We start from the raw sequence: 12388 nt of genomic DNA on the forward strand, positions 1-12388 counted from the left end.
ACCCCAGCTCCCAGCCCCTCCGGAGCCAGGCCACACTCAGCTCTTCAGGGTAAACCCCCCCCTGCCGTTCAGGGTGACCCCCTTCTCCTCTCTCACTGACCCGGGTTGGGAGATTTCTGACAAATCTAGGCACGGCCAGAGAGCTGGGGAAAGAAATATCCAGAGACAGTTACTGGCTCAGGAAAGGGGAGATGGGTCCCTCACTTCAGACAGCAGAGCGCGATCTGAGTGGGGCCGTTACCCGACCATCACCCTAGGCGTGACATGGTTTAAGCCCAGCGGATCAGCATCTGCACCCGGAGAGCGGGATGAGGAATGTTAGCTCTACCAAAGCTCATTCGTGCCTCAGTGACCCTGCGATGGGCCCAGCCGTTCCTGCTCATACCAGTGTCACCAGCCGTGGTCTCTCTGGGTGGGAGGGTTGCGGGCAGGGATGCTGAGGAACAGAGGCTTGGTCTCTGAGCTCCGCAGGGTGCAATCTCCAGGACGTTCTCCAGACACGCCTAGCATTGAACGTGACGTCTGGATTCTGGCGGATTTGTGGGATCTTCCCTCTCCCTCCCCCAGTCCCAGCCCCACTCAACGTGCTGCATGCCACTGGGGGGAAAGTTCTGTATACGGACCACTGTGGCAACGCCAGGATCCCTGGCCAGGCATCAGAGAGACAGCAGGGCAATCCCTTTTTTCAGCCCTGTCCCGGCCATCCCGACTTTTTTGGCCAAAGTGGGCATTTGTCACTGAGTGGTGATGCCAGTCCAAAGCCAGGAGGAGGCAGGGCATGGGCGAGCAGAGATGCAAGCCCCAGCCTTTGGGAAATACGGTCACCCTAGACAGCAAGGGTGTTAGCTTCTCCATCCCCCGTTCTCACTGAGTGGTTTCACGTCAACTCAGGGCCTCAATAGAAGGAAAAACCTTCTCCCTAAGTCACTTGACTTCAGAAACCCTGTCATGCTTCCCTGCCGGGGAGTGGTGGGAAGGGGCAGGACGCTTACAGATGCCACATCTAAATCCTCAAGTATTGAGAGGCTTTGGAGAACCTCAGAGATCCAAACTCCAGAGTTACAAACTGACCAGTCAACCACACACCTCCTCTGGAACCGGACATACGTGATCCAGCAGCCGCAAAGACCAAAAAATCCAAATTCAGACACAGTACAGTATTGCGTGAAATGTATTTGACAGAAAATAAAGGGATAGCAGCCATTTTCTTCTGCATAGTAAAGTTTCAGAGCCCCCCAGCCATGTTCAGGTGTAAACTTTGGAAAGAACAACCAGAACGTTTCGTTCAGAGGTACGAACGTCCTCCGTTCCCAGCGTGTTCGTAACTCCGGTGTTCTGCTGAATTGCCAACCCCAAAGGCTCAGAAACCCTGAGGCAGGCTCACCCAAAATCATGAACATGTCTTTACAATCATGTGACTGTGTCAAAAGACATTTGGGCTTCTTTTTATTTGCCTTCTGCTTTCTGAGTCTTCAGGGCGCACGGGGGTCACATTTTGAAGCTTTCTCCGTAGCCACGAGGGCTAGAAACTTACTTTTTTCTTTAAGAGCGAAGGCTGAAATCATCACATGTCCACTTGACTCCAGGAGCTGGGGCTTTACGGAAAACAATAATCGTCATGAGAGTTGACAACACTGAGGAAGGCCCCACCCCATCTGGTCTCAGAGCTCTGAGACATAACAAGGCTGAATTCCCCTCCTACCTGACTAGACTGGTTTGAGCATTGGCCTGCTAAACCCAGGGTTGTGAGTTCAATCCTCAAGGGGGCCATTTAGGGATCTGGGTCAAAAATTGGGGATTGGTCCTGCTTTGAGCAAGGGGGTTGGACTAGATGATCGCCTCACCTTCCAACCCTGATATTCTATGAATTGGATAGACCTTGTGGCTCCTTTCCACCAGGAACTGTTATGGTGGGAGGTAACAGGTGGCTCTGCTTGCTATCCAGGCTGACCCCAGGTTCTTTTCCTGAGCACATGAGCAAATGTTTAGCCTTTGGGAGACAATGTGTCCCGGTGTATTTAGGGCATCAGTTGTCCTTGGAGAGAAGCCGTGGCAGACAGCCGAGTTGGCTCCGGCTTTGTTCTCTGAATTCAGAGGCAAGATGTCACCCAAAGCAACAACCTGGGAACCAGGCGTCGGGGTGGGCTGAGATTTCTGGAGGAGCAGGCTTCCCCTGGGCTGTTTCTCCGCTCCAAGGCAGGTGTATTTGAATAACAACAAATCATACTTAGAATTAGCCTAGAGTCTGCTCGCTATTTCTCCTCCAAAGGTGCAAGGCCCAGGACATCTCTCGCTCAGCCGTGGGGCCACACTGGCCTCAGTAGGGTAATATAATAACTAGAGTGGCAGCAGAGGTTATTATTTAACAGCTTGCAAGAGCGTTTATCTCACAAGGAGGGGGGTGAAACACTGGAATCCCTAGCGAGGTGGTGGAATCTCCTTCCTTAGAGGTTTTTAAGACCCGGCTTGACAAAGCCCTGGCTGGGATGATTTAATTGGGGGTCCTGCTTCGAGCAGGGGGTTGGACTAGATACCTCCTGGGGTCCCTTCCAACCCTGATATTCTATGAACCCTAATCTATGAGGCTATGAATTCATGCAATTATTATTCAGCGAGGCAAGGGTCTGGGCTGACGGGGCGCGTCCTGGAGGGAGAGGGGGGATCTCTGAGGCCCTCGGCGCTGGGGGCCGGGGGGGGGGGGGTTACTTGTCCTCAGCCCAGGGATGGGGCAGCAAATGGAGGGGAGGGGCAGATGTGGGGAGGCGGGAATCTCTCTCCCCACTGATGCCCCCTGCAGCTGCAGGCCCTTGCCCAGGGTCTCGCTCTCTCTCCCCAGCCCCCGCAGACACCCCCCAGCCCGGGACGGGGCGGGGGTTTGCCGGGCACAGGAAGGGGCTGGAGCAGCCGGGAGCGGTGGGTGCCGGGAGGAAGGAGGCAGGAATCAGGGAGAACAAAGAACAAGATCATCAGACGCTGGGCGAGCAGCTGCGGCTCCCCCCCCCCTCCCCGGGGTCCGTGCTGGGGGGGGGGAAATCCCCTCATTAACCCCTCCCTGCCCGGCCGGGGACTTTCTCCCGCTGGGACCAGCCCGGAGCCAGAGGCTGCAGGTAATTGACAGAGACCGTGGGAAAGTGACCGTGGGAAAGTGAGGTATGGAGGGGGAGGGGGGTCCCCCCCACCCCGTGTCTGTGTCTGGAAGGGGAGAGATAAACACTCAGGTGGGGGGGGGGAGACTGTGAATTGCAGGGGATTTGCCTGTAAAGGGGGGGTCAAGTTCCAGCAGATCTTGCCTGTCTTCTCTGAACACCCCCCCCCCCCAAGTTTTGGCCTTTTTCTTCCCCATGAAAGCTATAAACTCCATGTCTATTCCCCGCCTTTCCCTCGCCAGCCTGCCCCAGATTTGCCTCCGGTTTCTCTGCACTGGCCCTTTCAAATCGACAAAAGATCTGCAAGTGTGTTCCCCCCCCCCCCCCGCAAACACCCCCCCCCCCCACACACACACCCCGGTTTAGGTGGCCAATCGGTGCGCCCACTCCTTCGCTAAATAGCAAGGCAGTTGTGGGGTGCGGCTGCTTCTGGGGTGGGGAAGGCGTGCCCGTTCTCTGCCAGCAACAGGGCAGGGGCACAGGAGGGGGAAAAGGGGGCCGTGCTCCCCCTACGTAGACTGACCAGCCCCCGGTCACCCAGTCTAGGCTTCCCCCCAGCTGCCCAAGGCAGCTCCCCACCCCTGCTGCTGGGCCCACGCGAACTTTGGGCTTCAGTGCCTGCCCTTCGCTTCCCCTGCCCATGTGGGTGGCCGGGCAGTGGGGGAACCATCGCTTCCAGAACATCTCTCCGCGGCTCCATCTCACTGGCCGGACCCCAACCAGCGGGACCCCGCCAAGAGCTCCCAGCCTCCTACGGCTCCCAGGGAAGGTCTGTCTTCAGCTGGCCTCCGCAGGACTTAGCGGTTCGTTCCCACTCCCTCCTTCCGCCAGGATCAGTGCACTTTGCTTTCGCACTCACTACGTATAAATGCAGTGCGGAAATGCAGCCACCTCTTTGGAAAGAGCAGGGGAATTTTGGATAGGAAGAATCTTTTCCTCTTATGCCAAATGCTTGAGTGATTTAATGTTCAGACAGGGCTGCATCTGTGACGGTCTCATCTGACTGTCAAATATAACACCGCAATTTCGAAATCAAAGTCAGTGTTTCTTTTAAAATCAGGACACTAAGGCTCACAGTAGTTTGAAAAACCACTCATCTTCCCCTTTTTCCCGTCCTCTTGTATTAACAGTACAAAGCACTTTGAAAATCCTATAGACTATTCAACCTTCATGTTGTTTATGTTTTTACACTGGATCGGCTTGGATAATTTAGGTAGGTCTGTCCAGTTCCCCTTCAGAGTCTCACGCACACATACAATGATCCATTAAGAACATAAGAACGGCCCTACTGGGTCAGACCAAAGGCCCAGCTAGCCCAGTGTCTTCCGACAGTGGCCAGGGCCAGGTGCCCCAGAGGGAATGGACAGAACAGGGAATCATCAAGTGATCCGTCCCCTGTCACCCACTCCCAGCTTCCGGCAAATAGAGGCTAGGGACACCATTCCTGCCCATCCTGGCTAATAGCCATTGATGGACCTAACCTCCATGAATTTATCTAGTTCTTTTTTGAACCCTGTTATGGTCTTGGCCTTCACAACATCCTCTGGCAAGGAGTTCCCCAGGTTGACTGTGCGTTGTGTGAAGAAATGCTTCCTTTTCTTTGTTTTAAACCTGCTGCCTAATAATTTCATTGGGTGACCCCTTGTCTTGTGTTATGAGAAGTAGCAAACAACACTGCCTTATCTACTGCTCCACACCAGTCATGATTTTATAGACCTCTATCGTATCTCCCCTTAGCCGTCTCTTTTCCAAGCTGAAAAGTCCCAGTCTTATTAATCTTTCCACATACGGAAGCTGTTCCAGACCCCTCATCATTTTTGTCGCCCTTTTCCTGAACCTTTCCCAATTCCAATATATCTCTTTTGAGGTGGGGCGACCACATCTGCACTCAGTATTCAAGATGTAGGGGTACCATGGATTTATATAGAGGCAATAGGATATTTTCTGTCCTATTTTCTATCCCTTTCTTAATGACTTCCAACTTTCTGTTCGCTTTTTGACGGCCGCGGCACGTCGAATGGATGTTTGCAGAGAACTCGCCACAACGGCTCCGCGATCTCTTTCTTGAGCGGTAACAGTTAATTTGGACCCCGTCATTCTGTGGTTCACTGCCCACGCTGGGCAGACTTTACAAACACATGGGCTCAGGCAAACCTTCATTTGGCTTGACGTCCCCCCCCCGGGCTTCTTTCCAGAAGGCCACTCGCATAACCGCTCCATAGATAGGCCCCTAGATAGGTCCCTCTGCCCTCAAAAAGCTTTTGCAAACACCGTGTGGGGAGGTTCAAATGCACAGCAGGGAATTGTTGCCATTGGAAGTCAGACCACACCGGTCACAAAAACGTTTCCGTTCGTCCTAGTTTGGCTAATTTCCTTTTAACACACAACTCAAAAAGCCAGCCATATTTAGTGCTTATTTATAAATCTCAAAGTGTTTTACAGAGAAAGGTCAAGGTCATTATTTCCATCTGGGAAATGGGGAAACTGAGGCATGGTGCGGGGGTGTGTGTACAGAATAAACACCCCAACCCGTGGCCAGAGCAGATACGTACCCTCTTTGCAGTTGCTGTCCCAGACCCTGTGATTCTGGCACACTGTACCCATTCATGTCATGTAACCGCGATGGTACTGCGGCCCTGGGGGACTTTCTGTGGCCATTTATGTTCCTGGGTAAATTTCAACAAAAGTGTACGCACAGCTGACGTTCACCCTAATGAGAGTTTCACGCGGGAACAATCAGACCCCGTCGTTTTCCCAAGGGGCGCTCCACCGAAATACACTCGTTTAGCATCAGAATTTGTCTTAACTTTATTCGTCTTACCTAGAGCCGGTTCCTTTGCCATCGGTAAATGGGAAAGGCTCGCTCCTTCAGGCTGACACTTAATGCTTCACACCTGCTCTTCCTTCTGAATTGGGAGCACAGTTGTCGTTGAGGGACAATGTTATGTTGACCCAGTGACTAACCTCAACGTAAGAACATTTCTGCCAGCTGATCCAAGTAATTGGTCTCTTATGCAGTGGTAAGCCAGGGCCAGTGAAATACTGTTTTAGCCATTTTTTTAAAAGCACGCAAAAATAAATAAATTACATAAACTGATAGATAATGGCCAAGAATGAGGTTTATAGGACCTTTACATGAAGTTACAATTTATCAACCGGTGTGGAGCTTGCCTGGAGCATTTCTCTGGCAGATAAGTGACTGTTTTATTGTGGCTTTATCTCCTGGCTATTCAGGTGGTGACAAACCATATTCTGCTAATCATAAAATCGTAGAAGATCAGGGGTGGAAGGGACCTCAGGAGGTATCTAGTCCAACCCCCTGCTCAAAGCAGGACTGATCCCCAACTAAATCATCCCAGCCAGGGCTTTGTCAAGCCTGACCTTAAAAATATCTAAGGAAGGAGATTCCACCACCTCCCTAGGGAACCCATTCCAGTGTTTCACCACCAGGCATTTCTCCCATCCCCACTGCGCAGCCCCCGGGTCCCTGGAAACCAATGGTTCTCTAATCAGTCTCGGGCACCCGATACTCCAGTCCCATTCCCTGGCTCGCTTCATACCCTGCCTTCCAGCACTGGTAGTCTGACGTCTTTCACTGTCTTGCCTCCACGGGCGGTCAGCTGGAGTCTCAAGCCAGCTGGCTTCCATGTCCTGGAGCTTCAGCCACCTCCCATTGGGAACCTGCAACACGTATCTGCTCCCGTCATCGGTCAGCCCAGACGAAGCTGAGCTGTCCCCTTTTATACTCTGATCCCCTCCTCGCTAGGCCTCTCATCTTCACTCTCAGTGAGATGATCCGGGGCACTTGCCCCTCTGGTTACTGTTCACTTTCGGGGACACAGAGTGGCCTTCTCGGCGTTTTTAGGAGCCCCTTTGGTGACCCGCGCATGGCTGTGTGTTCCCAGCAGAGCTGGGAATAGTTAAATATCCCAGAGTGTCCTGCAGCTTAAAGCAGCTGGCTCTGGGATTTTACTGCTTAGAAATGAGCTTGAATACCTTGAACGCTGCATGCCCCGCCTTGGAAAAAAGTTAGAACTGGAAAAAGAACAGAGAAGGGTCGCAGAACTGATGAGGGGTCTGGAACGGCTTCCATATGAGGAGAGATTAATAAGACGGGGACTTTTCAGCTTGGAAAAGAGACGGCTAAGGGGGGATATGATAGAGGGCTATAAAGTCATGACTGGTGTGGAGAAAGTAAATAAGGACGTGTCGTTTACCCCTCCTCATCACACAAGAAGCGGGGGTTGGATGACATTAAGAGGCAGCAAGTGGAAAAGAAGGAAAATTGGAGTTACTTCTTCACACACTGCAGAGTCAACCTTTGGAACTGGCTTTTAGGGGGCCGTTCTGAAGGCCAAACGTATAACTGGGTCGAACAACGAACGACGTCATTTCACGCAGGATAGTCGGTGGCTATTAGCCAAGATGGTCAGGGAGGCAACCCCATGTTCTGGGTCTCCCTAAACATCTGATTGCCAGAAGCTGGGGCTGGATGATAGGGGATGGATCACTCATTCATTGTCCTGTTCTGTTCATTGCCCCTGAAGCCGGCCACTGTCAAAAGACGGGATACTGGGCTAGATGGACCCTTGGTCTGACCCGTGTCACTATTCTTGTGTCTTATACAATCGTAAGACGGGAAGGGACCTTGACAGGTCATCTAGTCCAGTCCCCTGCACTCATGGCAGGGCTAAGTATTAATGAGCTTTACCCTAATCATAGAGATTTCCATTGTGCTAGTGGAGAATAGCCGTCCACCACGCTTTTGCTGGGGAGAGACCTTCATTAAAGCTCCCCCTAAGCCCCGCCAAGGTGGGGACGTTCTCCAGCTGGGACTAGCCCCAGGCACTGCTGATGGGAACTCCTGACCCAGAAACTCCCAAGGGATTGAGAGAGACCTCTCCACTCCCTATATGTCTGTGAGCCCCAGAGCTGCTCCCACCATTAAGGCCAGAAAGGATCATTAGGTCATCTCGTCCGACCTGCTTCACCCAGGCCCTTCCATTTCTCCCACGCACCCTGTACTGCGTCCAATAACTTGCTTTTGGTAACACGTCTTCCTGCCTGGGATCCCCCTTCCCAGCACACGCAGAGCGGGGCCAGCGGCGGGAGAGAGAAAGCCCCCGAGAATGGGATGGTGACCACGCCTCCCATCTAGAGGGTGGAAGGAGAGAGGAAAGTGGGGGAGAGAAAGGGACTGAAGAGGAGAAATGAGTGAGGGGGATTGCCAGACTCCCAGACACACCTGCTGCACCATCCCTGGGCACAATCATGTTCCTGTGAACAAGGTGAGGAGCAGAGAGAGGAAAAACCAGCCCCTGACTCTCCCTGTTCCCCCTGCGTGCTGCCCTGGGGATAGTGTCAGGGGGAATCCCCCCAGAGGGGCTCCTTTGGTTCTGCTCTTTCCTAGCGTTGGATTCAGACCCTGTCCCTGGGAGGGATTAGAAATGTCTCTGTGGGTTTAGTGCTGCAGAGTAAGGTTAATGTTTCGCTCCCTGCGACCAAGGATCAGGGACGAGAAAGGGCCGCAGCAAAGCCAGGGAAGGAAGGGATCCCCAGGAGAATGCGGGGGGGGGCAGTTCCTGCTGGAAGGAGAGGGGCAGTGAATACATGGGAGGGGGGCGCTTCTGGGCAGTTGTGTCTGGAGGTGGGAAGGGGAGGAAACCTACAAGGTGGAGAAAGGGAGGGGGACAGGCTGGGACTGGTTTAGTTTGAGGCTTAGATTCTGTGAACAGACCCTGGGGGTTTTAGTGGGATTTGTGAAACGGGAAACAAACCCCCTGGCTGCTGCAAGATCTGAAGGGGGCACCCTCCAGGGAGGCTTAGGGAAGCTGCCCTGGCCCCTCACATCCAGCTGCTCTCAATGAGGAAGAGGTTGGGCTTCCTACCAGGGAGCTTTCCCTGGACCCTGCTCGGGGCTCCATCTCCTGTATCCGTCTGTGGCTAGTAGGTGTGTGATGGATCTGCTCGGAGAGACGAGGGGCTCCTCTTCGCCCCTCACCCTGGTGTTTCCTGGGTGCTCTGAGCGGGTGGGGGTGGGACTCTGTTGATAACGAACCATCCAGAGCTTTCATTTGATTGGCTCCTCTCCCCCACGAATAGTGGGGCCGTGAGTGGGGCAGCAGGTCCTGAGTGTGGGGCTCTGGCTCTTTCAGGGGCCGGTGACCTTCGAGGCGGTGGCTGTGTATTTCACCAGGGAAGAGGGGGCTCTGCTGGACCCCGCTCAGAGAGCCCTCTCCAGAGACGTCATGCAGGAGACCTGTGAGAACGTGACCTCGCTGGGTAAGGATTCCCGTCCCCTCGGTTCTTGGCAGGGGAAATGCAGGGTTAAGGTTCAGGTCGTCCTCACAATGCCACCTTAACTCTGCCCAGTTTCAGCATCGCCCCGACCTGCCAGGGACACACACACACTCGCCCTCTGCCCTCCCCTGCTACCAACCGTTCGGGGAACGGAGCCCAGGAGCAGTACCGCACAAAGTCTAACCCTTTCCTTTTGCTCCGATGATATTTGGGTTTCTTTCTGTCATAGCAAACAGAAGCTGCCTGCCCCTGGCCTGCACTCAAACCCTGACTCTACTCCACGGGAACCGGCTCAGGCGTGCAGAATGAGGCCACCCCTTTACCCTCTCCGGCAGGAATCCTCCGGAGTCGTCATCTTCACTTACCCCTCGCACTGCAGAGCACGAGCATGCGTGCCCCTAGACCTATCCTGACACAATCTACTACACTCAGCATGGCCACGGGGCAGACCCGGTCCCTCTGGGGTCACCCGCACCTCCCTCCATACCACAGTCCCAGCTCTGCCAAGCCGCCCCAACTGCTCCCTCCCCCATCCGATTACAGCTACGGCTGACCCCGTGCACGCAGCCGGAGGGCATGCCGATAAATGCTGGGATTCCCGTCTGTGAACACAACACAAACAGTGGCATGTTCTCTTAGTCCTTCCTCGTATCTATTGTAGATTGATAGATCTGAGTGCCGGAAGAGACAATCGGGCATCTAGTCTGACCTGTATAACAGGCCATCGAATTTCACCCGGTCACGACTATACTGAACTGACTACTTTGTGTATGACTAAATTATCTTCCCATCTTGACATCCTTCAGGAAAAGAAGTCTCCAGTTCTTGTGGTCATTAGTTAACCTTTGCAAAACCTTACTAAACCATTCCCAGTGGCTCTTACTCTCAGGAGTTGTGTGTGTGTGGGTGGGAGCGGGGGGGGGGTCAGAGTTAAGGTTACACTGTGAGGGTGGTATGTACTTGAGCTCTTCATTTTCTGGTTTCCCGAAGTCTACGTTTAGCCTTGTCCCTATGGTGAAAGGCATGAGACCACACTGGGCAACTTGACTTTCCTTGAACGTAGTTTATGGGCATTTAATTTCCTTGATTTTTTTTTTAATTGATGCTTTCGATACTATACCAGTGTCTACACTCGAGCTTTTGCCAGAATAGACATGTTGGATGCGGGGAGGGGGATTTTCCACAGCCCTTATCAACAGAGGGATGAGAGCAGACCATGTCAGAGTCTGCGCGTGTGTTTTCAAGGACTTTTAAAATATTGCTCTGAACCCAGAAATGTTGGTATCCGAGGGCAAAAACTTCCAAGAGGAACTCCTGCGGGACGCAAGCGAAATGCCGAATGCACAGTGCCTGAAAGGTATCAGTGGCAGGGCTGAAATCTCTATCCCCAAGTGCATGGGTGCCAGGTTCAATGGCCCCAGTCTGTTCTCTCGGTCCAAACCATTATTGTGATTGTAGATGACTGGAAATATTGTGGCTAATCAGAGAAGCCTCGGCCTCGCGGCTTTTCATGCACACGTCGCGTGCCTTTCAATCGCCGGCTCCTCGCTTTTCCGCGTGCCAAACTCCTCAGTTAGTCACTTTTGCGACGCTGCTTCCCCGTCGCGGCAGTGGGGTGGCGTGTACTAGCTGAGAGACGTGGCAAGTGATTGAGATCAGTCAGATAATTAGAACCGTAGTTCAAAGTTTTTTAGAACTTTTTGAAGGGGCGGGGGTTGTATTTTAGGGGGGAAAGGGAAGGAGGAGAATCCGGGGAACTACATCCTCACCTTGCCTCAGGGTTGTCGGACAAGATGCCCTCTTGATGTCCTTTTCAGACCGGATTTTACGATTTATCATCCTAGCCCTTCACTTTGCCCGTATCGCCCTGTGGAGAATGTGGGCATTCTTAATTAATATTCTTTTGTCATGAACAATATGTATGACTCAGTTTCCTCTCTCGTTTTGCTTTGTTACCCACTGGGGGTGAAGGCGTTAATTCCTCCTCTGGGACCGGGGAATTAACGTCTGTTGGAGTAAGGTAGGCCTGCCCAGGTTGGCAGGGATACGCTATAAGGAACTGTCCATATATGAATGGAGTGCCCTGGAGAGACACAACGACCGGGCATCGGTTTGTGATGACCGTGAGCCAAGGGACCATCTCGGGACAGAGGGACTAGGTTATAAACAAACAGGGCTTCCAGTTAGCTCCTGCCCAGGTAGGGCCGGCTTTAGGTGTTGGCGACACGGGTGCCCGCCCGGGTGGTAGAAGAGGGGCATGATGCCAATGGGCAGAGGGGCGCCCAGAGCGGTGAGTGACAGTGGGGAGTGCAGTGAATGGGCAGAGTTGGGGGGACATACGGGGTGTTGCCCCCCCCCCCCAAACTCACAGAGGTGATGCATTTCCCGGATTTCTCCCTGCTTTGTCCGCATGGAGGAACGTTCAGAGGGGTGAGCGGTGATGCACAGAGTGCATCCCCCCGCCCCCAAACATTCCTCTGTGCCCTCCTAGGGGGCTCTGGGGGGCTTGTGGGGGGCAAGCAGCAACGCCAGGTGCTCCATGCATCTAGGGCAGTTTCCCCATGTGGGTGCAGAAGGGGTTCGGGGGCTCAGACGGGATTATTCATGATTATTATTTCGTCTTTTACAAATAATTTCAGACATACGTCTCAGCTCAAAACCACCCTCAGTTTTATCAGTGGCTCCACTCTCTGCTTCTCTGCGCTAGCCCGAGATGGGGTCCATCTCCCCTTCCGTCTGCCAGGGTTCGCGCCTTCCCTCACGTTATTTTTGGGAGCATGCAGAAACCTGACTGCAGGAGCCAAAGATTTGATCCATGTAAGGCAGGGGTCTCAAACTCGAATCACCAGGAGGGCCACATGAGGACTCGTACGTTGGCCCGAGGGCTGCATCACGCCCCTCCCCCCAGCCCCCACTCTGCCCCTGCCCGCCGGGTGCGGCAG

At 53.4% G+C, this 12388-nt stretch overlaps 1 protein-coding gene across 2 annotated transcripts in view; it reads left to right on the forward strand.

Annotated features, from left to right (window-relative positions):
- Positions 1-2727: 2727 nt before the first annotated feature.
- The window catches only part of LOC140904223 (uncharacterized), a 71350-nt gene continuing 61689 nt past the window's right edge, over positions 2728-12388 (forward strand). Inside the window, exons 1-2 of one of the 2 annotated variants that reach the window (XR_013635100.1) lie at positions 2728-3107; positions 9302-9428. Coding sequence is in view for 1 of the 2 variants with exons in the window: in XM_078850914.1 (XP_078707040.1) it covers positions 2736-3107 (372 nt within the window). In the remaining variant the exon portion in view is untranslated. The remainder of the gene's footprint in view (positions 3108-9301; positions 9429-12388) is intronic. The other variant, XM_078850914.1, reaches the window with a different exon arrangement.

The sequence above is a fragment of the Lepidochelys kempii genome, chromosome 28 (assembly GCF_965140285.1).
Source record: "Lepidochelys kempii isolate rLepKem1 chromosome 28, rLepKem1.hap1, whole genome shotgun sequence".
NCBI classification, from domain to species: domain Eukaryota; kingdom Metazoa; phylum Chordata; order Testudines; family Cheloniidae; genus Lepidochelys; species Lepidochelys kempii.